This window comes from Lepidochelys kempii, chromosome 5 (genome assembly GCF_965140285.1).
Source record: "Lepidochelys kempii isolate rLepKem1 chromosome 5, rLepKem1.hap1, whole genome shotgun sequence".
NCBI classification, from domain to species: Eukaryota; Metazoa; Chordata; order Testudines; family Cheloniidae; genus Lepidochelys; species Lepidochelys kempii.
The window spans coordinates 29553829-29581349 of record NC_136384.1 but is presented as its reverse complement, the minus strand read 5'-3'; the positions used below and the strand labels follow the sequence as shown (position 1 = coordinate 29581349).

Genomic DNA, 27521 nt, shown 5'->3' with positions numbered 1-27521 from the left:
CACCAGCATTCACACAGGTAGGGACACACGCAGGCTCTCTAACCACCAGCTTCCCAGTTTGGGACCGCAGAGCAGTACCATCCTGCCCTAGTCAAATCTGGCAAGTATATGGGTTTAATACCTCGTCCACTTCTCCCTCATTGTGAAGAGATCATACACACTTGTGGTAACCAAGCTGAGATTTTCCCCAAGCACTCTAGTCAAAATTCACTGGCTTAGATTAAAACAAAAACAAGTTTATAAACTACACAAGATAGATTTTAAGTGATTATAAGGGATAGCAAACAGGTCAAAGCAGATTACCTAGCAAATAAACAAAGCAAAATAACCCAGCAAATAAACAAAAATGCAAACAAAGCTTAATATACTAGATAGATTGAATATGAATTAGCAGGTTCTCACCCTAAAAGATAATGCAAGCAGGCTGCTGATTTTTAAGGGCAAGCTACACTTGCTTTACAGCTTGGAATCCCCAAATGTTACATACACAGGCTAGAAATCCCTGTAGCCTGGGTCCAGCACTTCCCCCAGTTCAGTCTTTGTTCCTCAGGTGTTTCCAGGAGTCTTCTTGTGTGGGGAGTGAAGAACCCCAGATGATGTCACTCCCTACCTTATATAGCTTTTGTGTATGGCAGGAACCCTTTGTTCCAAAGCTTGGTTCCCAGACCAGTCTGTTGAAAAATATTGACATCCCAAGCTGGAGTCCAGCATCACATGGCCTCGTCACATGTCCTTGTAGAGTCATAGCAGCTATTACTTACAGGCTGTCTGGAGTGTTCCCAGGAAGGCTCGCCAGGTGGGAGATAAGCTTCTCCAAAGGACTATTGTTCTTTCTAATGGCCCATTACCCTGAATATGCCCTTTACAACTAGCTATTTAGACTGAAAGCATCTCATCTAGTGAGCATTACCCAAGTGTGATTACATTTGAAGTACAGATACATAGTATTTATAACTTCAGATACAAAAATGATACATGCATGCAAATAGGATAATCATATTCAGAAAATCATAACCTTTCAATAACCTCTCACGTGACCTATCTTGCATAAAATGCATCACAATTATGCTATAACCATATCATAATAGTATCACTATGAGGAATATGGCGTGCAGTGTTATGGCATGTATTTAGGGGATTAATTAAGCTTATATTAATTTACCAAATCCAGAGTTTCTTCTTGCATTTTTAATGAACTGTCAGTTATATATTTTGCTAGGGAAGACTTCTAAAATAATAGATTCCTGGCACTCAGATTAAGATGTTGCTCTTTCTCACTGTACCAGCAAAACAAACAAACAAACAAAATTACCTGTGTGAGTTCTTTCACTTTGCAAACTAACAAAAAGTACATTGCATATGGTAGTAATCTTGCATATTAAAGTATTTCATATTGATTTTGTTCTAAAATAACTAATCTTAGAAATGTTATTTTCTGGGGAGGGGGAGAAAAAGATTTTGTACAGGTAGTACATACTGCATGGAGCCAGTGAAGAGGCTCAATGTTTGAAATCTGTAAACTTCCTAATGAGTGCTATCTATGAGACCACCTAATTGGTACTATAGAGGGCCGCATGATTATGCTAATGTCACATTTAAGTGTCTGGTACATATTCTGAAGAGAATTGCGGTGCATAAATATCAAGCAAATGAAATAAAATAAGCACTGGTAGTTTTGAAAAAGCTGTTTATAGTGCAAAAGAATACTTTCGCTTCACAGTGAAAATTATATCAAGTAGTAACCAACAGAAATCTTATTTTATCTTAGAAAGTGTTATAAACTGTTTTATACTGCACCGCACTGCTCTGCAATAGATCTTTAATAGAGAGTAGTCATAGTAAGGGCTTGTCTACACTTACATTTTATAGCTCTAACCAGTGATGAGCTGCCAAAAGCTGAAGAACCGGTTCCTTCAGTCGCTCCAGGTCTTTGGCGGCACTTCGGCAGCATGTCCTTCAGTCGCTTCGGGTCTTCGGCGGCACTGAAGGGCCTGCTGCCGAAATGCCACCAAAGACCCGGAGCGAGTGAGGGACATGCCGCTGAAGACCCGGAGCACCGCCGGGTGAGTAAAAACTAAAAAGGGATTCTCAGGGGAGCCTCTCCAGCTGAGAGCTCAGGCAGGCCAGACAGGACAGTCCCATGGGCTGGAGTTCGCCCACCCCTTTAGCAACCAGTTTTAAACCAGATTCAAAATTTAACAACCGGTTCACGCAAACTGGCTCCAGCTCACCACTGGCTCTAACTTGCTGGATCAGGGGTGTGAAAAATCACCCCCCTGAGCGCAGCAAGTCTGAGCACTTTAAAGCACTAGTGTGGACAGGCACCGAGGGCTGGGAGCTGTGCTCCCACCTCCACAAGGGGTTTAGCGCTGAGCGCTGGATTACCAGGAGCACTGGGAGAACTCTTTCCCAGCGCTCATGTGCGACCACACTTGCACTTCAAAGCGCTCCCACGGCAGCGCTTTGAAGTTTCTGGTGTCACCATGCCCTCAGACTCAGTTTGGTACTTGCTTTCATGCATTTCCTTGTGATACTTTCAGGCTGCCTGAGAAGACTTCTCTTTACACTCAGTTGATGTCAGTGAGATGGCTCATGTCTTTAAATTGAAAACAGTTGAGGGTTCAGATCTGATTGGAGCACTCAGCAACTTGCAGAATCAAACCCTTAGATTATAAGCTCTTCAGAAAAGGGACTCTCTCTTACTACGTGTTTATACATTGCTTAGCATAATGGGGTCTCAGTCTTGGCTGGGCCTTCTGGGAACTACCATAACACTATTACTATTAATAAGCAAAAAGATTTTTTTAAAGTCTAAATACAGAAGCAAAACATTCTTACTTTGAGAGGACTCCAGAGCCCCTCTCACTGATTATTCCTATCAGGGTGAATTTTGAAAAAGACTTACAGACTACACACCCTGCACAGATATGGCCCTCCCAGAGGCAAAAAAGGCACTTACTCTGTCCCTCATTCAGTAGAATAGCTGTATCACAGAATGGGCAGGGTTTTAAACCTTGAGATTTTCATTCCGCCATAGGCCTGATAGTCCTGGATTCTGAGGCAGCTAAGTAACAAAAGTCTAATGCTATCTACATAATTAGTATTATGTTGCCAGTGAACTAACAACAAATATGTGTATTTGGAAAAATTAAGAAAAAACAAGTACAGTAACCTCACTAACAACTATGTAACAATAGAGAGACTACAGTATTGGGGAGAACACTGAAGTTACTCTGTCTCACTGCCATGGACAGTAAGAAGGAACTGAGTGGCAGCTGGGGTTGCTCCTCCCTTAGGAACTGGGAGACACAAAGGCATGCAAGATGCATGCATGGCCCCAGTGGACACTGCTGGTAAAAAGATTCAGCTCTCCAGTGCATGCACACCAAGAGTGTACAGATACTCAAAGAAGAATCCTCTTAGGGAAGTAGACCAGATAATCTAATTAGTGTCTTCTTTTTTTGTCTACAACTGTAGCCAATCTTTTGTATCTCTGAGATAGCAGAAACCAAAACAAAGTTATAGTCTCGTCTATGTTTTTATTATACAAACCATTTGTTATGATTTATAACTAGGTCTATAAAAATTAGGAATGCCTTAGGGAATTTGTATAGCAGTAATTAGGAAAGTTAAATAAATTAAATGTTTTTTTTAAAAAACCTGCCTTCAGGGATTACTTTTCAGCGCCATGTATAAGAGTTCAACGAGACTCCTATTTAAAAATATAGAAGTTTCACGTTTTATCTGAAACAGTGAACAGAAGATGCAAACTTTCAAAAACAGAGCCCTAAGTTGACCAAATAATGTGTGTGCATGCATGTGCAAATACATAACCAAAAGTGCAAAAATTTTGCATGAGCAAAAATCCAATCTGTGTGTGCAAATACCCATTTGCATGTGCACATGCATATTCTTCAGGCACAGCTTTGATACGAATGTGTGCAAATACTGGCCCTGAACACTTATACCTAACCTCCAGAAGTCAGGAAATGCAACTCAGGCTGACATTACATACACAACTCATCCATGCACTGTTTAAAATAGTATAAGCAAGATCTCTCTTTGTAAAATTCTTGGGACTGACTTACATGCTACTTTAGTCAATGGGAGTGCTGAAATCTGAGAAGAATGAAAATGCAAGAATTGTGCTATTATGAATTGTGGGGTTTTATTTATTCATTCTTGGATGCATGCAGTGCTGGTCTTATGGGTCAGCGACACAGGTGACTGCCCAGGGCTCTGTAGTCAGGGGGCATACCATGGTCAAGAAACTGCAGAAGGGCACTGAGTTTCTAAGTAATGATTACTAGCCATGCCCGCTCACGAGGGAAGGAGAGGGGATAAAGGGGGCTGTGGGGTGGGAACCAGACACTCACACACATCCCCTCTCCGCCCTCCCGGTAGCATGACACCTGCTATGCCACTGCCCTTCCACCTGCTGCTGCTCTGCCTGCTGAGTGGCCACCTGCTGTTCGGGAAGCCCGGGCAGGGAACAGGCCACCTGGGCTCGCTTTGCCGACCTGCCCTACCCGGAAAACGAGCTCTTCCTCAGGGAAGGTGCCATAGAGGGTTTCCTGTAGGGGGCAGGCAGCAAGCTCCCCCAAGGTGCTATTTTCCCTAAGGCTGGCCCTTGCACATGTATGTATAATTTGGGCCTTTAGGAACAAGAAATGCCTTATGTGCATTTCTTTTGGAGAGCCTGTTGTGGAAATCCCTGTATTAATTATTCTGTCTCTGCTTTCTATGGGAAGGTACTACCGCAAATAAAGTACATTCTTCATTTTTCAGCAAATATGTGGTCTCATAGCCTGATGTTTGTGGGCTACCACTCCAGATTTTTCTTTATCTTCTCTGAGAAAAAACGTTAGGACTGACACCAAAAACATTTATTTTTGTTGATTGTTGTCTATAATTATCATCTCCTCTTTGAATGGTTTATTGTACTGTATAATCGGAATGTATGGTAGATGTGCAACTCATATAACCTGCTATGTGATTATCTACTTGTCATTTTTGAGTCAGGCAAGAAAAATGGCATTCTCACAAACTAATTTATTTTTAAATTGAGAATTTTGCTCTCCCTGGAGAGCTTGTCCCTCTCTTTTGGTTCTCAATACTGCTTTGCTCTTGCTGCTCCAAGAGTGAAGAAACTGCAAGTATATAAAGCTGAAACTCAGAAATAGAAAGCTGCTGTTATGCTTTTTAGATGTTCTGTCAAAAACCAAAAACACACACAACCCTCACCAGTAACACCACTTCTGAAGCAAGTAGCATTCCCTTGGGGTAGCTATTTGTGCCAGAGCAGATTTTCTGTTCAATCCTAGTTATTTCTTTAAAGAGTTTCTCTTTGAGAGCAAACTGTTTCATCTGCATCTAAGAAGTAGTTCAAACTCAACAGAGGCGTGCTCCTTCATCCCCCTCAGAACCCAACATTCCTACCAACTGAAACAAATATAGGAGTACACATTAACCATGCTCTTGGAAAAGAGGATTTTGTTACAAACCTGCACTGATAAGAAGTCAATGGTTTAGAGACAGCCAAAGACATCACTCTGAAAATAAACAACAGGAATAAGATAATTCACAGAAAGGGTTAGGATCTGATGATGGATTAACAGAAATCAAGATGGAAGACATTGATGTGTAGTGAAAGGCTACAGGGGAGAGAGAAATGACATCTAGCTGCAACAAAAAGGACTGATTGATATCAGATCCTTCAAGGCTTCTGAGGTGTTTGTGAATGCCAGTAATCGGGGGGGAGGGAACAGAAGAAATATTAAGTGTGGGAAAAGCTAGAGGGTGAAAGAACTAGATACCAGCCAAAGTTACTGCAATGTCAAGAGCTGTCAAGGTAACTTCAGCATTGACAGAGAATATTGAATTTGGGCCTTGTCAGTCTTCATAAACACCAAAGTAGTTTTCTTTACACTTACTCGTACCATAACTTCTGTGCTTATCACTCTCTGTGATAAGTGCAAGTTTAGGATGAATAGGACATCACCTCGGTTCCACCACACCACTTATTCTGGGAGATTTGGGAAACCATCATTTTGTAGGTTTCAGAGTAGCAGCCGTGTTAGTCTGTATTCGCAAAAAGAAAAGGAGTACTAGTGGCACCTTAGAGACTAACAAATTTATTTGAGCATAAGCTTTCGTGAGCTACATCGTTTTGTATTGTGGTATGAGTCAGGATGATCCAGTTATTTTTCAGGTGAAGCTATCATTTTTAGTTCTATAGTCTCTTCTAATTCTATTTGAAAGAAGTGGCAAACATTTAATATTGGAGATCAGCCCAAGAGTTCACATCTGGGTCTGAACTTTCCCAAAATTCAAGGGCATTTAGATGTAGTGTGGTGGTTTTGGCTTATCATTACCATGCTAATATCTGTTACAAGCAGAGTCACCAGGTATGTTCTATGGTTGATACATTATTTAGCCCAGTCTTGAAACTTTTTATCTTATAACCAGTTTAAATTTTTTTACATCTTCAGCTACAGTGATGACTCACAAAACCTCCAGGTTGTTATGATAGGCTCGTAAATTCTCAGAAAATTTGTTCTGTACTCAAGAGTTGAGCTGTACTTTTGAAGACAATATGCTATATTTTTCATACAGACAAAGAGGTTGAATTTCCACAATAAGTGTAAGAGAGAACTCAATGTTAATTATGAAGTTGCAGCCAGCACTTCAATTGTTTATTTGTACGTCTTCCTTTAAACTTTGAGAAGTGCTTGAATGCTAGAGGTTTTCTGCCCGTGGGCTCTGATTTACAGTATCAGGGCATATATTTTAAAAACTGAGACCATTGTTTTACTGTTTGATTAGGTCGGGGTGGGCAAACTTTTTGGCCCGAGGGCCACATCTGGGTGGGGAAATTGTGTGCAGGGTCATGAATGTAGGGCTGGGGCAGGGGGTTGGGGTGCAGGAGGGAGTGGAGGGCATGAGAAGTGGCTCAGGGCAGGGGGTTGGGTGCAGAAGGGGGTGTGGAGTGCAGGAGGGGTCTCAGGGCAGGGGGATGGGGAGGAGGAGGGGTGCAGGGGGTTGGGATGCGGGGTGCAGGAGAGGTTTGGGGTTCAGGCTCTAGCCTGGCACCGCTTACCTCAAGTGGCGGCGCACAGCAGGGCTAAGGCAGGCTTCCTGCCTACCATGGCCCCGCGCCACTCCTGGAAGTGGCCAGCATGTCTGGGAGTGGCTCCTTGGGGTGGGGTGGGGCAGCGCACAGAGCTCTTTGCCCCTCCCCCAGGGCTGCAGGGACGTGGTGCTGGCTGCTTCCGGGAGCAGCATGGATCCAGGGCAGGCAGGGAGCCTGCCTTACCCCCACTGCGCCACGGGTCTGGCAATCCCGCGGACCAGAATGAAAGCCCTGATGGGCTGGATCTGGCCCGCAGGCCACAGTTTGCCCTCCCATGGATTAGATAGTAACTGCTGTCAGCAATTCTTTTATCTTTTTTTTCCAAGTGAGTTTTTTCCTTGTAAAGACGAGAAAGGCAATAGTGCTAGAGAGTGATGTTTTATTTATCCACCAAATAGGCACAAAACATGCAATGTTAGGCAGTTTGGCGAAACATGCACTACCCTTGCCCAGGAGTAATAAAAATCAAGTTAGGCCAAGAACTGAATAGGTATGAGGATTTTTTTTTGCAAAGAATAGTAAAAATATGTATACAGCTGTGTGTAATAGTGCCTTTCTGAAGCTTGAGTTGGATGGAGGCCTCCAGTGCAGACCACTGAACAAAGAGATCATAACTGATCTCAACCACCCTTGGCTGGGGGTCGAACTGACACAGGTGATGAAGAGCTGAAAAGCTCATCCCATTACCCTATGTCATCCACTCCTCCGTTGTGAACAGTTCTAATATTGATGCATCGTGGTAGATTAATGATGTTTTCGCTCTCAAATAACAAAATGTGTTTGTCAACAAAACTATTTTTAGCACAGGTTGGACCAGATTTTGGATCCCACCCCCCTCCACACGCATACAAACACACACACTTACATTCCTCTTTTACACAATCAACACCTCTTAAACACAGATGGTAACAGATCCCACAGTCTCATCTGAGTTCTCAATCTGGTGTGGCCCTGCAGATATAGGTGGAGATGTGTGGGTTCCAAAAGCCAGCTCAAATAGTAAGCAGCAATAAAATAATCTTCAGCTGAATTGTTCAAGACGCTGAAATGCATCTGTTCTCAGGGTCACTGAGGCTCTCTTCAAGCTATCACCTCTGCAAGCCTGTACATTTCAGTCTCCACAGGATACCAAGAGAAGATATTACATGACCTTAAAAGTGTTCTTGCTGTGTTACTGAAAACTTTTAAAATAGCACAGATCAATCTTGGCTGTTATGAGAACAGAATGCCAGAAGGTCCTTGAGAAAGGTACGACATAAGCTGATCATTTGAAAGTAATGCTGTCTGTTTCAAGTAATTATTTTCATTAAGACTGAGTCAGTGAGCTGTAGCTCACGAAAGCTCATGCTCAAATAAATTGGTTAGTCTCTAAGGTGCCACAAGTCCTCCTTTTCTTTTTGCGAATACAGACTAACACGGCTGTTACTCTGAAATCAGTTTTATCTGAGGTTTCAGAGTAGCAGCCATGTTAGTCTGTATCCGCAAAAAGAAAAGGAGTACTTGTGGCACCTTAGAGACTAACACATTTATTTGAGCATAAGCTTTAATGAGCTACAGCTCACTTCATCGGATAAAGTGAGCTGTAGGTCACAAAAGCTTATGCTCAAATAAATTTGTTAGTTTTATCTGAGTAGTTGCCTTGATACTAGATGTGGATCTTGCTTATATAATTAGAATGAAGCAATAGTTCCTCCCAGCAAAAATTTCTTTCACAACCCACAGATTGCTCATTTTGTCAGCATCCAGGAATTGACTTTGCTGAGGTCTGGCTGCTCAAGCTATATTAGACTTAAGGAGAGCTGACAGTGGTAAAACACAGAGAATTCATCAGTGAGTTCAGCTGATTAATTTAGACTTGCAACACTCTAGATCTCCTTTGAAATGTATAAAAGAAAACTGATAATTAGACATAAAATGATAAGAGTATATTACCAAAGTGTACGTTTATGGCTATATCTGTAAAATACGTACAACTAGCAATTGAAGGGCAATGATCAGTCCATTTTATGTTCATTCAGAGCAGTTTCTGCCTACATTCATTTAATAGGAAGTCTCATAGTTCAGCTGACACATAGTGTCCCTGAAGGAAATTAAATAGATTCCGTTTGATAATATTTGTAGACTGATGCTCTGTCTAAGAGAGAAACCATGTGGCTTCTACATAACACTTTTGGATGATACAGTTTTGTCCAGCCTGTATCATTTCTCGATTTTGCTGTGTGTAGGCACAGGGAAAGGGGTGTGTGCTAGGTGAGCATGAAGTCTCTGTTGGGTAGAGGGGCTGAACTTGATTATATGAATAGCTATTCCTGGCTGTGGGTACAGCCTCCTAAGGGCTGGAATCAGTTATGTGTGCATCAGACTTTCTGTAAGTACTGTGCATAGATAAGCATGTCGGAGAAATATCACGTAAGTGAGCTGGTTCCCTGCCGAGTGTACAAAGGAATGGGTATGGAAGGTTCCCTGTAGTTTCCGTGAGCTCCCAAGTAAGTAACCACTATTTGGGCTTTCACCTTAATAATAAAGAGCTAGATTGTGCTTTTAGGCACAGCCCCAAGCAAGACAAGCTCTATGTATTGCACCACCCCTGGAGGCATGGTTTTCCAGAGAGATTTCTTTGAGGTACAGTTCCCTCCCTGCCTTCCCCTTATTCCAGCAGCCAATTATGACAGCCCCAGATCAGCTCAGCTGCTGCATTAATTGGCTAAGGCTCCACCCATTCCCCACCCAGCTCCAGGAGGAGGGAAGCGGTAAGTAGAAATACACTGGGCATAGGGTCTGTGTAGCCCACACAAGGATGTAAAGAAGTTCTTATTCCCTTTTACTCCTCCGCATGAGTCTGTAATCCAAGACACGATCTAGCACAAAGTGTTTGGGATCAGATATAATCTGCCATCGGAAAGGACTCCAGCGTTAGAGGTCTGAGTACAGTGTGTGTTTCATGCATGCAGAGTGCTTATACCTGTGATGTTTAAGTGTATTATTTTCTTGTCCTTATCTGAATTCTGAACAAGAAATATTGGTTCTTGAAAGCTAATGTTTGTCCGTCTATTGTTAAATGCAGGGCAACGTCCACAAAATTATGGAAAAATGTAATTTGCCACTAACTGGGAAACAATGTGTAAATCGTATCATTACGGAGAAGGTAAAGTACATTTCTTTAGTCCTTTTCCAGTCTTTTTTCACTCTAGAAAGTGCCACCAAATCATATTTAAATTTAATTTAGTGCAAGCATGAATGATATGCAGCATCACTTAACAATGAAAATGGTAGATCCCCTTGGAGGTGGATTCAGGAGTTTGGGTGGGTCTCAGTTTTCCTTTGAAAAATGCGATCCTTTAGCACCCAAACATACTTGGCCACGTTTTCAAACACATTCAAATGCCTGTGATAGAATTATGAAGAGTGTCTGCTATCAGCCTTTCATGGGACTACTTGTGAAGTAATTTACTACTCAGTGTGAGGAAGGGAGGCAGAACTGAGCCCCAAACAGTCTGTTCGCTGCACAGAGTAGTTCAGTGGACCTTTTCAATAGAGGTTGAGAAAATTAAGTTATTGCTGCCACCACCTTTATTTTATTATAAGTGCTTACATTTGGAGGGCTAAGGGTAGTCTCTGCGGGAGCCCTCTTATCATACTAAGTAGTGTGCTTCAAAGGCAGTCATGTTAGATGCCATTTTCCCCCAGGAGTATATTACTTGTTATCTTAAATAAATCTTTCTCCACAAGGTAGAAGAAAACAAATGAAATGTGAAACTTATTTAAAGTCTGACTCTAGGAACAGGCTACATACAAATGTATAGTTGAAAAGGAAAGTTGAACAAAGATTGGGGAAAAAACGAGTAACCTACAGGCATTTTTATAAGAACCAGCCCTGGGCAGATCCTTCTTTGTACATATATGCACCTATCATATATTCCTATAAGAAATATCTCTTATGTATACACCAGAATATCACTTAAATTCAACTGGAAACTCTAACCATCTCCAAACCAACATCCTAAAGTAGGTGTTTCTTACCTCCAGTTTCTGTCTTCAGATTTAGGGATGTAAATCCCTGTGTAATTTCGTAAATCAAATTTGTAGCCTGATATACCCCAGGGAAGGATAATTAAGTGTTCAATCTGAGCTTCAGTCCACTCCTATGTCAAATCTGTGACTTCCCTTTGATTCCAGGTTAAACCTTCACCTTTTTCAACTGACTTTCTCTGGGAAAATGTCTTGACATATTATGAGTTTTATTGGCTACAGCATGCAACCAGTATAAGTCTCTCTGGCTGGCACCCATTAAATCCCACATGACCTGTATTTTGCATTTGTGGAAATACAGAAACAGCCTTTATTATGTATGTATTTATTATTAAATGTGCTGTGAGCTGTGGAAGTGCAAAGCAGTAACCAGAGTGCCAGAAAAAGCTTCAGAAGGTTGTCCTTGCTCACTTACACAGGCTTTGCCACTTTATCCCAGGTGTTCTGTAAAAAACAACACCACCTCTGCTTCATTGGCAGCCCTGGACTCCCAAAATAATCAAATTGGATGGTGCAATTGAAGTGGAGAAAATCACCCATGGACCCTTCAAACAATCAGATGTATTTCACTTCTGACCCTAACCTAAAAAACAAAGAGGGCAAGCAGTCCCCTCTTCCACCACCAGTTGTCACCTCTCAGGCAAGCATAAAATCCAACCAGAATTGCCCAGTAAGGTGTAGATCCCATCCCTACCAATTTGTCTAAAATGGCTGAATTCATCCAAAGAATAACAGATACATACTTTTACAATATTAACTCCCCTGTTTGTTTTTATTCTTTCAAGTACTAATGAATATTACACTGATATTTACTGGACAGTTATAGGTCAGAAAATTGACACATGTAAATAACAGCATAATTTGTTACCCTTCTAATAGAAATGTACATATTTCAGCTCACCATTTTTTATTATATAAATAGTCATTTCCTTATTATCCCTTCTTACACTAAAAATGACTCATATTTTATTTGAATCTGACAGGCTGTGTTTGATGTGGACAAGAAAAAGGGACTGACCCTGATTGAAATCTGGGAAGGACTGTCAGTAGATGAAATCAAGAAAAGCACTGGCTGTGACTTTACAGTAAGTCATTGTATGAACAAATGTAGTCATCGTGTTCCAGACCTAGCCATCTTAACAGATAAGAAAAGCACATAAGCCTTTTATTTGTAATCCAGTAGCTTTCACCTTTCAAAGTGTGTGTGTGACTGTGTCAGGGTGGCAGGTGATACTGAAGTTTAGATCACATGGATGCTTGCCATGAGAGCAGGGAAGGAAGTTGTAGGTTGACTAAGGTGAGAGCGAGCGAGGGTGTTAGGCCTGGGATTGGGGACTGGATGGGTGCAGTAGAAGAACTGGAGAGGAGGACTGGATTGGCAAGGACAGTTGGGGAGTGAAACTGAGCAAATGCATTGAAGGGGATAGGTCAGCTTCACTAGGATGGTGGGTGAATATTAGAGCCTGTTCAATGATATAAAAATTAGCTCACCCAGAGTCCTTTTGTGCACAGATTTTTCTTACTACATTTTCCAATACACAGTTTAAAATTGCCCCATATGTGTGAAATGTTCTCTCGGTACTAATCTATAAGGCCACTACTTTCTCATCCTTCAAATCCCTTCTCAAGAGTCTCAGTTCTTTAATGATGCATACATGAAATGGGCCAGTTAAAGATGGAAAGGCTTGAGGGGCAGTGGGGTATAACTAATGATGTATATTTAACCAAACAGATGCCGTATGTGGTGCATATAACAATTGTACATATTTTGAATGTATTCTTGTGACAAGGTAATCTGTCCGCTTATTAGTAGTAGGGCCTACAGGTCCTTCCACCCCTGCACCATGCCGTGGCCCCTTTATGGTTTGGTACTCAAGGATCAAGAAAAATGGCAAAGGCAGATATGGGAAGACAGGAAGCGGTCCAGGGAACAGTCTGTGTCTGGGGACAACCTGTGATGCTCTTCCTTAAGGGACAAGACCAAGAGCTTTGGTAGAGAGAGTGGGGCAGGGCTCCCTTCTCTCCCAACCAACCCTCACCAGCTCTGGGAAAGAGGGCTGTATATATGCTGCCTCTTCTCTCAAAGCCTGGAGACACCAGCAGTGGAAGGTTAATACTTGCTGACCTCTCCCAGTCCAGGGGGAAAGGGGTCTACTGGCGGAGAAGCTGACTGAAAGCCACAGTTGGGCCTGAGGTAAAGATCACAGTGCAACAAGGGCCTCCTGTGCCAAGGAGGGAGAAGTTTGACAGAAAGCCACCCCATCCCTTACTCCAAAGGGGAAGGCTAGGAAGACCCCTGAATATAAGGGTAGAATCTATAGACCAGAAAGGCCAGGACTATTAAAAAAAAACAAAACAAGTCCCCAAGACAGAGGGCATGTAAGGCCTCCTGAATGTAAAGGGGAGCTCTTTGAGGGAAGTTGTATAAGCTAAATAAATTATATCAGTGGTTCTCAAACTTTTGTACTGGTGACCCCTTTCACATACCAGACCTCTGAGTGCGACCCCCCCCCTTTTATAAATTAAAAACACTTTTTTTATATATTTAACACCATTATAAATGGTAGAGGCAAAGCAAGGTTAATGGGTGGAGGCTGACAGCTCGCAACTCCCTCATGTAATAACCTCGCGATCCCCTGAGGTGTCCCGACCCCCAGTTTGAGAACCCCTGAATTAGATCCCAGGGGAAGGGAAATATTGTTTAAAGACTGTGGAGGCAAGTGATTGATTTCTGAACCCCACTAAAGGAAGCTGAGGAAAGTGTGCCTACAGGAAATTGCTGTGCCACAAGGGGGTGCTCTGAGGTAGCACCCTGTCACTATCCTCCTTCCACATCCACAATGTGGTGCTTGTCCTCTTATTTGGTAAAACCTTTTGAGGCAGAGACAGTGAGGACAGGTGCTGTCCTTCAGGCAAGGGCGGTACCTAGTACACTGTGCATTCTGTACTACCAAAATACAAAATAATAAAGAAAAAATTACTCCAGTTCTACAATGGGATACGCTAATGTGGACAACAACCTCCTGTGGAGTCCTTGCTGGGTGGGGCTGAGAATTGTAAGATCACAGGCCAGATATTTTGACTTCATAAGCTTCCGTATCTGCATCTGTAGGAATACATTTTGCTAAACAGTGCCAAAATATTGTGTGTTAGTTTTATTGTTCTGCATTTTTTTTAAATAAATGAGAGGCAGGTATGAGGCAGGTCACTTCTGAAAATAGATTCAGCTAATTGGGAGGAATTCTATTTTTAATGTTGAAATGACCTGCAACTGGCAGAGTATAACACGTTGCTATAAAAACAGCTTGACTGCATAATTCATTGTCCACATAACACCTTACTGAAGTCACTCTATTAACCTTGTGTTTTAAAATTTCTCTTTTGAAACAACCCTCCGTATTCAGCAGACCTTTACACAAAAGAACTGGTTTTGATCATCCTTCCAGTAATGATTTAAGGAAAGGGGTTGATTTTTTGCATACTTTGATAATGTCAGGATTTATTTTTCTCCAGTCACAGAGCCTCTCGTGCAATCAGTAAAGTCAATGCTAAAGCATACAAAAATTGATTGTGTAGATTCATCTTTTTTTGCATTCAGTACCCACCCTCTATAATCTTGGAAGTTTAGAAAGGGGGTTAAGCCACAAGTGAGCTGTAGCTCACGAAAGCTCATGCTCAAATAAATTGGTTAGTCTCTAAGGTGCCACAAGTACTCCTTTTCTTTTAACGTATTTAATGTATTTTTATGGGCCATTTGTGATCAGCATTGAAAGAGCTAATGGCTGAAGCTACTGTAGTAGCACGTGTGGCAGTCATTCATAATGACAACTGATAGTCGTTGGGCCAGGGGAAGAGAGTGAGAATGACTGTATAGCCTGGTCGTTAGGGTACTCATTTAGGTAGACCCGAGTTTAAGACCCACTCCAATGACTATGATACATAAACACTGCAAAAAAAAAACACCACAAAACATGGCAGTGAGACTCAGAGCCTGGGTCAACTGACTTGCGCTCACAGGGATCGTGCTATGGGGCTACAAATAGCAATGTAGATGTTCCCACACAGGCTAGAGTCCAGGCTCTGAGGCCCTCCTCCTTTGTTGGGGGGCTCCAGCCCAGGTAGGAACGTCAATATTGCTAATTTTAGCCCCATAGTTTGAGCCCAAGTCAATTGACCTGGGCTGAGAAACTCGCTGCCATGGTTGTTTTGTTGTTGTTCTTTTCCAGTGTTGATACCCCCTATGTAATAGTGTATACAAACTGGAATAGCTTCAAGAGGAGAGACTGAGAGAGAGTCACCCCAGAATATCCCATAGCCCAGTGGCTTGGGACATTGTCTTCAATTTGGGAGACCCTTCTTATCAGGTAGAGGGGGCACGTGAACCTTGGGTCTCCCCTATCCTAGGTGAGTGCCCTAACCACTGCCTAAAGGTTATAAGGGAGGGGTCTTGCCCCCTCCTCCCCGTCCAGTATTTTGTAAACTTAGTCCACGTTTGTCAAAATGCCCAATATTGAAACAAAATATTGGGTTGGGTCAAAATGAAGCATTTCATTTCAATGCTACTGAAACATTTCGTGTTTTTGGGTTCAGTTGAAGCTATTTGGAGAGCTTTACACAAATTTGTGAATAGTTTCTGGTTGACTGAAACTGCATTTTTCAGCGAATCGTTTATTCATCAAAAACATTTCACCCAGCTCAAGCCCTGAACTCTGTGGTAGAATAATACCTGAAGAGCTGCGTTGTGAATGCTTTTCCTCATACACCAAAATGCTGACCCTGTCTACCTTAGAAGATACCACTTGCTGTACTTAAATTATTATTTCTGTTCAGTGAATTGAGTTTTGCTGCTGTTTACACCAGAAAATAACAATGACTTTAATGACATTGCGCCGATAGGAATGAAAAGCAGAATTCTCTCATCTTATACAGTACTTTTTCCTGTGAAGAAGTACTATTTTGTATAGAGCTAAAGAAAATAGATTATGGAGTTGAACGTTTCTGTTGATAGTATTTTTCAATGGCTTCAGAAAACATTAGCTAAAATAACTGTCTTTTGGGTTTGTTACAATTTAACGTTTAATGCATGAGTACAAATTGCGCAGTAATTTTATACTGAGCCATACATGATGCTGTCCATAATGCAGATGCTTTTGGATCCATACTGCTTCTTGTAAGAAAAATACACAAGGAAAGCCATTTAGAAATATTATGGTTTCTTTGAGAGATATTTGGCTGTACGTTGTTATTTTCACAGCCGGGTTACTTGCTTGAAAAAGCCTCTCCTAGAGGACATCCACAGCAGCTACATGCCAAGGGACAAGTGATTTAGAGTCACCAATCTTTGTTAGGAACCTGGTATTGTATCAAAAATAAACAATTCACTCTGGATTTCACTAGGCTGTGAAGACAAAGTATTGGCTTATCTTGTACACTTAAATCACATCTGCTACTGCCTGGCTTGTAGATCAGCTTGGCAAAGTAATCTCTTTTGGCTTGTACCAGTTTATAGTTTTGATGAGACCATGAGAGAACAGAATAAGAAAACATTCTTTTGTAGATGTATTTCATTATAAAAATTGATAAGGCAAGTCTGTCTACATAAAGATTCAGCTTCTTGTTTTTTCCTGTGAAAGCTCAATTCTAGGTCAGGGATACAAAAAGACATTAAAAGCTAACATGGAGCTCAAAACTGTGGCTTTCAGACCAAGAAAAACAACCCATGTTTGACTATCAAGCAGCTGTTGGTTTGGTTAAAAAAAAAATGAACTGTCTAAGGTCAAGCCAATGAATGAAAAATAATATGAAGTATGGGATATCATCAATTTCTCTGTGGTTTTATTTCATAGAGATGTCTTTCCTTTTTATAGAAACAATGGATTGTTTATATGATGGAGAATGTTTTAAATGTATAGCCTGTTTCCTGTCCTTGTCACCCCTCTCCCACCGTGGAACTTGCATTGAGCAACAGAGTTTTGTACAAAGAGGCTAGAATATGCTCTTTAACTAATGCCTTTATCTGCAAGTAAAAATAATTTCCAGATAACACGATATAGTGATTTTTTTAGGCATATAATGAATGGCTGCCCAACCATACAATCAACTCACATCACAACCTTGGACGTGGGAAGGGGAAAGTTTTGGCAGAGGACACAAGGCCCTCAGTCAAAATACCCTGGGATTTTTGATGTTCAAGCAGAGCAGACCTCTGAGAAACACCACAGATTGAAAGACACACTCTGTAACCTAGGTTTCAGAGTAGCAGCCGTGTTAGTCTGTATTTGCAAAAAGTAAAGGAGTACTTGTGGCACCTTAGAGACTAACAAATTTATTTGAGCATAAGCTTTCATGAAATAAATTTGTTATGTGCAAATAAATTTGTTAGTCTCTAAAGTGCCACAAGTACTCCTTTTCTTTCTGTAACCTAGGTATTTATGTGCCTCAAAGGGATATAGAACTGAGTGGATCCCGTTGGGATTTAGACCCGTGGGGAGTCTATGCATTGTAAACTTGATGATTCCCTGATTTTAAACCACTAGCCATCCTTGGGCTGCTCAAGCAATTTTCTGCTTATTTAATTTTATTTATTCATAGCAAACAGTTATATTTAGGCCTGATTCTGAAAAGTGCTGAGGATGTGCAACCCATTGACTTTCAGTGGATCGGACCCTTGGAGGGAGCGGATGCTGGGCACACAAGGGACAGCTGAAGTGTCAGATGTGCAAATACCCATGAGAGAAACATGAGATTTAACGTAATGTGCTCATTCAAATGTAAAACACTCCAAGCAGGGCTGGCTCTAAGATTTTTGCTGCCCCAAGCAAAACATTTTTTGGCCACCCCCGCTTTTTTTTCGTGCCCTGTCCCCGGCTCCATGCCAACTCCGCCCCTTCCTAATCCCTTCCCCAAATCCCCGGCCTCACCTCCTCCCATGGGCGTGCCGCATTTCCCCCCCCCATTGCTTCCTGTGGCTCCCCCCGCCCTGCAACCCTCCGCCCTAGCTCACCTCCACTCCGCCTGCTTCTCCCCCCTCCATGTCAGGCGAGGGAGAGGCAGCGCGTTCAAGGGAGCACGGGGAGCGGAGGTGAGCGAGGGTTGGGGGGAGCGCAGGAAGTAATGGGAGGTAGAGGAACCACTCCCCGCCCCAGCTCACCTCTGCTCCACCACCGCCGCCTCCCCAGACTGTGCCACCGCTCGGCTTCTCCTCCCTCCCTCCCTCCCAGGCTTGCCGCGTGAAAAGGGAGGGAGGGGGGAGAAGCGGCTCAGCGGCGGTGCGCTCAGGGGAGCAGGCGGAGCGGAGGCGACCCAGGGCTGGCGGGGGCACATTTCTAGGGTCAGCATGGCCGGCCCCGGAACGCCGCCCCTAATAACGTGCCACCCCAAGCACCGAGAGCCAGCCCTGACTCCAAGCCACACTGGTACTGAAAACCAGGACAACAGATAAACAATATCTGCTCACCGTAATTGAATTTTGTCACTGTTGTCAGAAAATACAGAGCTAGAGTCTGCCATTCTCACTCACCTCCAATAGTTCCTTACTCCTCAAGTATTTTTATTTATTTCAGTGGAAGCACTCATGGAATGAAGTACTGCTCAAGGCTGGCAGAATTGCCCCATGCTAAATACAGTGCATATGCATTTTAAGATGTGAAAACGTAAGCCTCCTGGAACCAGTCCCAAGGTGTCCATACACTGAGAGAGTTTCTCCCACTGCTCAATGCACATGCTTGCTGCAATTTAGTATCCCAGTTTACACAGAGCTTTGAAAAATCAATGTACAGTGTCTCATTCCACCAAGATGTCTCATTAACATTCAGCACAAAAAATACTCTGTGTGAACCAAGCCTGGCTTCTCAGCTGCTACTTCCACAAGAGACTGGATGATTTATTGTGGTTCACGGAAGAATAATTCCAGAAATTAAACTGCACATTGTCTGTAGGAAATAAAGACCTGCACCTCTAAAAGCAACAGGCCACTAATGGTTGCAAAGACATAATGTGTGAGCATGTTCAGCACTGTGAAATGGGTGGGATAAGGAGGCAGAAGAAATGCAGTGGGTCAGATTTTACGGAGACCGATTAATCATCTAGACCTGAGGTACTGGAGGTATTCTCTTTCATCTGAGGCAGCTGATGTCATCCAGGTTGCCTTTGCTCTTCATGAGGCTGGGAGTAGAAGGTGATCCCTTCCTGAGACTATCCAGCAGTGTCCCTCTATCTCTATACTCAGGGCTTAGTTATAACCATACTAATTTGGATCAGTCATTTGTGCACCGTTTCAGCTCTCCACCCCCAGCAAATTTCCTCACCCCCCTTCCCATCACACACATGGGTTCTTTTTTTCATCAGCTCTCCCTTTTGGGTTATTTTTCTGTTGCCCATTCCGTTTTGCTAGGATGGCTGCTCTGTCTCAGTCTATATTACTAATTGGTTTTAATTTTTGTACAGTACCATATATGCTGGGAATGAATGACTTAAAAAACAATCAAATAAAAATATCCTTGTGATGGAATAAGTTGGGAGATGGAGGGTAAGAAAATGTAAATAACCTTGTACTGTATTAATGCTAGCTGAAAATACTCTGTCTTTCCTGACTACATCCCATTCAAACAGTCTGCACAGCCACGGATACCATTTTTCTTAAATCCAATCTTTGAATTGTTCTACATGGGCCCGTCACGACAGGACACTTCTGTTTTGTCAGGTGTTTGAGGCGGATTGATGGACAAGCTGAGCTGTTTTCGGATAATGGGGTTTATTAGCTAAGGATTTCTTGGCAGTCTTGTGTTAATATTGTAATGGCAGTGCAATAACTATTGGAAGATCTCAACTGTGTTTATATATTAAAAGCCAGTTGGTAATGGGACTTCTGCTGCTGCAGTGTTTCATAGTTGGAAATCAGGGGACAGGGACATGCTTACAATAACCTAGTTTGCACTGTTGTGTGTGTTTGCCAACTTATTTTTTTCTCTCTCTTTTTTTCTAGGTTGCACCAAATCTCATACCGATGAGGCAGATTTCAACCTGAAAAGCAAGCTGGTCTGGACTTGCCAGAGTTCTTGTTTCCAAACGGGAGCTCAGTGAAGGGAAATCAGTGTCTGTTTTGCAATTATACTTTTTTTAAAGGGCTTTTAAAGTAGTTTCCTAGTAGTTAGATTCAGGCTGTGATAGCTGTTTCTCGCATGACATTACAGTCCAGTTTTAATAAAAAGGTGAATTTAATACCTAACTTTTTGATAACCTCATACTACAACCATGATTGTTAATAAGCATTGACTCAAGGAAATGCCTTGTAGAAGTCGTCTTATTGCTGAGGACTACATTTTTTAAAAAGTACAGACCTACTGTGCAAACAGACAATGTGCATGCCAACTTCCAACTGCCTGTGCATTTTCTGAAGTTTTACAAACAAGTTAACCACTGGAAGTGGAAATACTGCAAATGTCATAGTAATTCTAATATATGGTGAGGCGCTTCTTGATTTTCTTCTGGGGGATGATTGCTGAGCTTGTAGCAAACATGTAGAGCTGCAGATGTACATCTGACACATGGGCTTCCACTTTTTTGTGAAAATTTGGGTCCTCAACCTGTTACCAATAAGTCAGTGGCAAAACTCCCATTGAAATCAATGGGAGCAATTGGGCCCTTAACCTTGAATGTATGATCATTTTCCGTGGTATCTATGTACTGGTGTTAATTAAGAGAAGGTACACCTTCTAGAGTATGACTCTGGTCTCTTCTATTTGAATGATGAAACCCACAAATGTGTAACCTAGAAAGGGGCCACTTTGGGAGGGAAACACAAAAGGTCTCTTCCCTCAAACAGGCAAGTTGATGGCCTTGCAAAGGATATGGGCCTGGGTCCCAGAGAGGAAAGGTGGGTGGACAGGGATAATGCTGGGTTGTAAGGAGAAGGGTGGAGTGACTGTGGAAGAGTCAGGGAAAGGAGCTCCTTTTCAGAACTGACATTTTATCAACTATTCAAATTCGGATTGAGGAAAGGTTTAAAGTGATAGGCTCCCTGTTTATCAGCTCTTTCCCCAGCTCTTGCCGATCCAGGGAGCAAGTAGCGTTTCAGGACTCGCATCCACAGAAGCCACAGTCAAGATGAAATGCAGTTTCCTTTCTCTAGGTTTCCTACCCTCCCCCCTCCCCACTTGATAAGTCTTTTCCCTTTCCCACTCTGAGTTACAAAGAGAACTGTTGTTTTTTCTATATAGTATAGAACACAGGTCTGACAACACAGGTCCTTCCCTCTCAGGCCAGTACAACATAACTCCATTACGTGGGACCCTAATTCACAAAAATCCACGTTAACCAAAGTCTAGTACTAGCTCTAGATGCAGTGGCTTCTTTCCCAATTCTTCTAAATATTTTGGAAGTTTCCAAAATGCTTTGGTTAAGTGAGGTCCTGTCATACATGTGACATCAACAGTAAGAATCAGCTATATGCCAGGAAGCCATGCAAAAGAAAATGGTACATAATATAAGCAACCCAGGCAGAGAGAGAGAGAGAGGAAAAACTGAATTTGAGACAGATTAGGAAGTCTCCCACTTCATAAAATGTTGTGGGAGGAGCAGGGGAATGTTCTGAACACAGCACTGGGGGCCAGAAATAGTCCTCCTGTGTCCTAGCTCCTCAGTGTCCTTGGGCTTCTCTCCTTCATTTCCCTCAGTTTAGTGGGGAACAATACTCCTTCACAGGGTTCTTGTAAAAGTAGGCCTGATCTACACACGCATTTTGTACGGGTATAACTAATTTGATTAGGGGTGTGAATGTCTATTGCTATACTGGTACAGCCCCTACTGCAGATGCAGTTATACCTGTATAAATGTGCATTATACCAAAATAGCATCTCCTCCTTTCCCTAAAGGAATAAGCTATACTAGCATAAGCACCTCTACACCAGTATAACTGGGTGTGCACGGGGGGGTTGTACTCCTTTAACTATACAGGCATATAACTTGGGGGTGTAGCCAGGCCTACAAGTGAATATCTGAAGAAGAAAGCTGTTGCGTAAGTGGTAGTGTTAAGGTCACGTTTAATACAAAGAGGGTTTTGGCTGATATTTAATTTGTTCGAAAGGTTTGAAGCTGGCAAAAGCGCTCCAGAATAAGCTGCAAGCAACAATCCTGCACTGGCCCTAGTTTCCAACCAGCTCTAAGATCAGGAGGTTTTCTATATTATAAGCTCTGGGAAAAGATGTCAATTAACAGTTTGACCATTTCCACCCATTTGGAGTAAAACCCAAAAAGTCAGATTTAAGAAATTATTTCCAGGGGTTTTGTGTAGCTAGATTTCTATGGGATTGCTCGGTAATGGCTCTGCTATAATGGAAGCTAATGCACTGTGGGTTCGCATAAAACAATCCCGGGTTGATGATCAAGCGGCTAAGTAGCCTGAGCTAATCCACAAAGACCCTTCACGGATAGTGTTTGCTGTTGAGAGAGTATAGTGTCCTGGTGATGTAGACAGTAAAAAGTGCATATCATTATCTCTATTACTGAGGATCAGTTAAGAGCCACTTTTGATGGAATGGATGGGGTCATAAATAGGTTCCTGCTAGCAATTACTCTTGGATTTACTAAAGAACACTCAGTATGTATATTGTTTTTTAAAGGGAAATACGTAAAACATATTATCTAAGGAGGGGATTTGCCACTCCTTTAATACTTTTAATTTGTCTATAAAGAAAACTATGTTTAAATAAAGGAGGGGAAATCTTTTAGAAAATCTAGAGAATTGAATGTTATCTAATGGGATAAACCATATTAAATTAAGCTCAGTAGCAATTAATTTGGTGGAGACTGTCTAAAAGTTTTCCTCGGAGTATATTTACCACAACTGTGGTGTCTGATAGGTGCGAGAGGGCAGCAGCAAATATATATTACTTCTCCCCCTAGGATCCTTCATTCAGATGTGCTTATACCATTAGACTTGATGTTCAAAAGAGCAGAATGGTCTAATAGTAGTTAGAAGTTCATATCTCAAAACCTTAAGCAAAGGACTGGGGGCCAAGAACTCTTGAGTTCTAATCTTCACTTTTCTGATTGTTCACTTGTGGCCTTTGAAAAGTCTCAGACACATGCTCTGCTTCAGTTTCCCTAATTGAAAAGAGAGATTTACCTTGTGAGGATTAATTAGCTAAAGTCTGTACAGCAAGTAATATTTTTCCTTTAGGGAAAATTCAACGCTTGATCAAGAGTAAAAAAGAGCATTTGGGGACTGCCACGTGTGATGAATGTTTTGGACCTGATTCACCTCACGCTTGTATGAGTGTCACTCAGGAGAATTGAAGTCAATAGAATTACACGAGTGGAGATAAGAGTTGAATCAGGACTTATCAACATACAATTATAGTGTAAATATCTGTCTTCCATGCTGTCTATATTTGCTTCAGTAACTTGATACTATGGGAAGGTATTTATATTCTTAGATAAATGTCAAGTGACCCCCCACAAGCCAACTGTATTAATTTTGTGGTCATGTTTTGGCAAGACTTTGTATTATGATGAGTGCAAATGTATAAATTTGATTTTCCTAGCGGCCAAAGCCATTCTTGTTAGTCAGCCAGACAGCGTTCCTTTTGAAGAGCACAAGGAAGTCTGGTTCATAGCTGTAATGTACAAACTAGGTAATAGTTGTGATGACAGGTTCTTCTTTCTCTCCTCCATGGCAACATGAAGTCCAGGAAGCATGAGGAAGGTCCAATTGGATATCAATTAGATCATTACCTGGATGGCAGCACTTCACAAGACAGAGATAATATAATGCCCTTGAGTTGAAGAAGGTGGTGATTCTGTCATATCACTATGACTTATTTCTCTTTCTAATTGTTTAAACCAATACATGATTTTGTCCCTTGGAGAAGCAAAAAGTGAAAAGGTGATATAAATGGCTATTGTATTGTAAGCTATTTGTCAAAGTCCTTTACGTGTACTTGCAAAACAATCAATAAAAATTAAAAGATTTAAAAAGGGCTGATCATGTAGATTGCTAGTGCTCTTTATAATGAAGCATCCTAAGAATGTTCCTTTAGAAACGTACGAGAATCAGCAGACTTTGTGTTGGCATATTGAATGTGCTATGATAATGACAGTGCACCTTATTACACAAAATGTATGTGATATTAGCTGGAGATGGAGGAACTTGATAAACAGGAGGAATGCATAATCGGAGAACAACAACTGAGCCCAACTAACTGGTCATAGTGCTTTGCATAGTATTTCCTCTTGCACTGCATGTTTGGCCAGTCTGAGTGACAGCTCATAAAAGCATCCACAGTAAATGCATTGTTAAGTGACTTGCAGTTCACACTGCTCAAACGTGAGTATAAGGAAAAGGAGATGCCAAGGAGGGACGAGATCATGAGCCCACCTGCATGTAGCAACATATCAAGAATTACTTTGTGTGATCTGGACGCCTTGTGGAATGATTTGTCCCTCTAGAATAAAGATTATTGCACAAAAGGTGGGAGACAGTCTTTTTATATTTAGCAATACAAGGACTGAAGCTCCGGTATTAATGTGCATCTGTAGCCTGAAAGTGTTTTAAGGCATCATTCCTGCCCAGGAAGATAAATTCTAGTGTCTGCCTGATGAATGATCAATCATGGTGATTGCTGAAATGATGGAAATGCTGCCTGTTTATGATAGACTTCTGAACATCATTCATGGGCATGTATGTCAGCGTGTCCTTTTACCTCACATCACAACCAGCACAACAAAAAAGCTGGATGAAAAGCAAGAAGAAAAATGCTCAGACTTTGCACAGAAGAGATGTTTGCTCAGAAATAAAAGTCCTCAACAATTTCTGTGCAGGGCCATGCCCCAGCATTCCCTCTTCCTGTGCATGAATTGAGCTAAAGATTAGGTATCAGAAATATGCAAGTAGGCTACAGTTTTGGACCCTGAAAATCTACCTGTCCTACAGGGTAAATTTCATTGAGTGTGGCAGGGAAGGTGCAGTTGTGTGCACACAGGCACAGCCCAGGGGACAAAGGGTTAAATGGCTTTAAACCACCTTTAATCCTCCTGGCTATTCCTGGCACCTCTGCGGCCCCCAGCGTATCTTACACAGCTCCTGAAGGTAAGCACCATATGGCTTCTATGGACAGCAGCATCTCTTCGAACTTCCTCAGTACTATAAGCTCCAGTCCCACCCCTCCCATCTTTAACACACTTCTCTAGCCCAAGGCCTCACCTCCCAGCATGCATTGTACCTTGGGACTTGTGATTGGTCCTGTGCAAGGCAGCTATGGTCGTCTGATGCAGTGCCTCTACTGGGGAATTTTCAATCAAATCACGGATGCATACCGTGGAAACTGCAGAAGACATTATATACACAGAGACCATGAAACAATACCTCCTCCCACCCCACTCTCCTGCTGGTAATAGCTTATCTAAAGTGATCATCAAGTTGGGCCATTTCCAGCACAAATCCAGGTTTTCTCACCCTCCGCCCCCCACACACAAACTCACTCTCCTGCTGGTAATAGTCCATCCAAAGTGACTACTCTCTTTAAAATGTGTATGATAATCAAGGTGGGGCATTTCCAGCACAAATCAGGTTTTCTCACCCCCCAACCCCCCTCCAAAAACCACACACACAAACTCACTCTCCTGCTGGTAATTGCTTATCCAAAGCGACCACTCTCCCTACCATGTGCATGATAATCAAGGTGGGCCGTTTCCAGCACAAATACAGGTTTTTTTCTACCCCCCGACGTTCTGGTTAAACTTGGATTTATGCTGGAAATGGCCCACCTTGATTATCATGCACATTGTAAGGAGAGTAGTCAGTTTGGATGAGCTATTGCCAGCAGGAGAGTGAGTTTGTGTGTGTGGTTTTTGGAGGGGGGTGGGGGGGTGAGAAAACCTGGATTTGTGCTGGAAATGCCCCACCTTGATTATCATGCACATTTTAAAGAGAGTGGTCACTTTGGATGGACTATTACCAGCAGGAGAGTGAGTTTGTGTGGGGGGGTGGGAGGGGGGCGGAGGGTGAGAAAACCTGGATTTGTGCTGGAAATGGCCCAACTTGATGATCACTTTAGATAAGCTATTACCAGCAGGAGAGTGGGGTGGGAGGAGATATTGTTTCATGGTCTCTGTGTATATAATGTCTGCTGCAGTTTCCACGGTATGCATCCGATGAAGTGAGCAGTAGCTCACAAAAGCTCATGCTCAAATAAATTGGTTAGTCTCTAAGGTGCCACAAGTACTCCTTTTCTTTTTGCGAATACAGGTTAACACGGCTGTTACTCTGATTCCTGAATACCTGTGGTTCAACTGGAATTCTGAGGTTTCAGGGCTTAATGATTGTTTTTGCCACATAGGAGTTTACCATGTCAGATTGGTTCGCATTCTTTGTTAATGCAGTAGAAAAATGTGATCCTATAAGCTTTGGTATCAGTTCTCAAGTGCACTAAGTAGGTCAAACTTTCAAAAGGCCCTCCAACACACACAACCATTGGTGCATACATGTTTTGTGCATTATGAGCATTGCAAAATACAAATGGTAGAAGACCACTTCTGCATGCGAGTAATAGAATTTAAATGCACAAAACTCAATCTCTGTGCTTGTGAAGCTAACACCTGAGCATGGAAGCAGGAGTGCTCAGCAAATGTGCACTGAAATGCTTGTATATGCAAAGTGGCATGTGCTCAAATGGGGTGGGGAGTGTCTCATTTTAACAATTTGGCTGAATGTCTTTTTGTATTGAAGGTGGGAGATGAGGTGTCGGAGCTGGTGAAAAAGTATTCAGTGAAAAATTAGTGTGAGATTTGGTAGGCTAAATTCTGCCCCTTGGATGCATGTACACAGCTCTAAAAATGGAGATCATGCCATACATCTTAGAAAATTTGGCTCTATTGGTAGTAGAATGATTCGAGGCTGATAGAAACATGGAGGAAAAAGACATAATCCATATATAAGGAAACAAAAGCCACCTTAAGAAGCACAAAGCATCGGATCAAGAGGAGTGTGACAGATAAGGCAATTTCATAGAATCATAGAATATTACGGTTGGAAGAGACCTCAGGAGGTGATCTAATCCAATCCCCTGCTCAAAGTAGGACCAACAACAACTAAATCATCCCAGCCAAGGCTTTGTCAAGCCTGACCTTAAAAACCTCTAAGGATGGAGATTCCACCACCTCCCTAGGTAACCCATTCCAGTGTTTCACCACTCTCCTAGTGAAATAGTGTTTCCTAATATCCAACCTAGACCTCCCCCACTGCAACCTGAGACCATTGCTTCTTGTTCTGTCATCTGCCACCACTGAGAACAGCCTAGCTCCATCCTCCTTGGAATCCGCCTTCAGGTAGATGAAGGCTGCTATCAAATCCTCCCTCGTTCTT

The 27521-nt window shown here is 42.2% G+C and overlaps 1 protein-coding gene across 1 annotated transcript in view; it reads left to right on the top strand.

Annotated features, from left to right (window-relative positions):
• OXCT1 (3-oxoacid CoA-transferase 1) overlaps nt 1–24574 on the top strand; it is a 125694-nt gene extending 101120 nt beyond the window's left edge. Inside the window, exons 15-18 of the mRNA XM_073343852.2 lie at nt 10197–10277; nt 12145–12246; nt 20145–20370; nt 23846–24574. Of these exons, the coding sequence (XP_073199953.2) occupies nt 10197–10277; nt 12145–12246; nt 20145–20186 (225 nt within the window). The 3' untranslated portion in view covers nt 20187–20370; nt 23846–24574. The remainder of the gene's footprint in view (nt 1–10196; nt 10278–12144; nt 12247–20144; nt 20371–23845) is intronic.
• The last annotated feature ends 2947 nt before the right edge of the window (nt 24575–27521 follow it).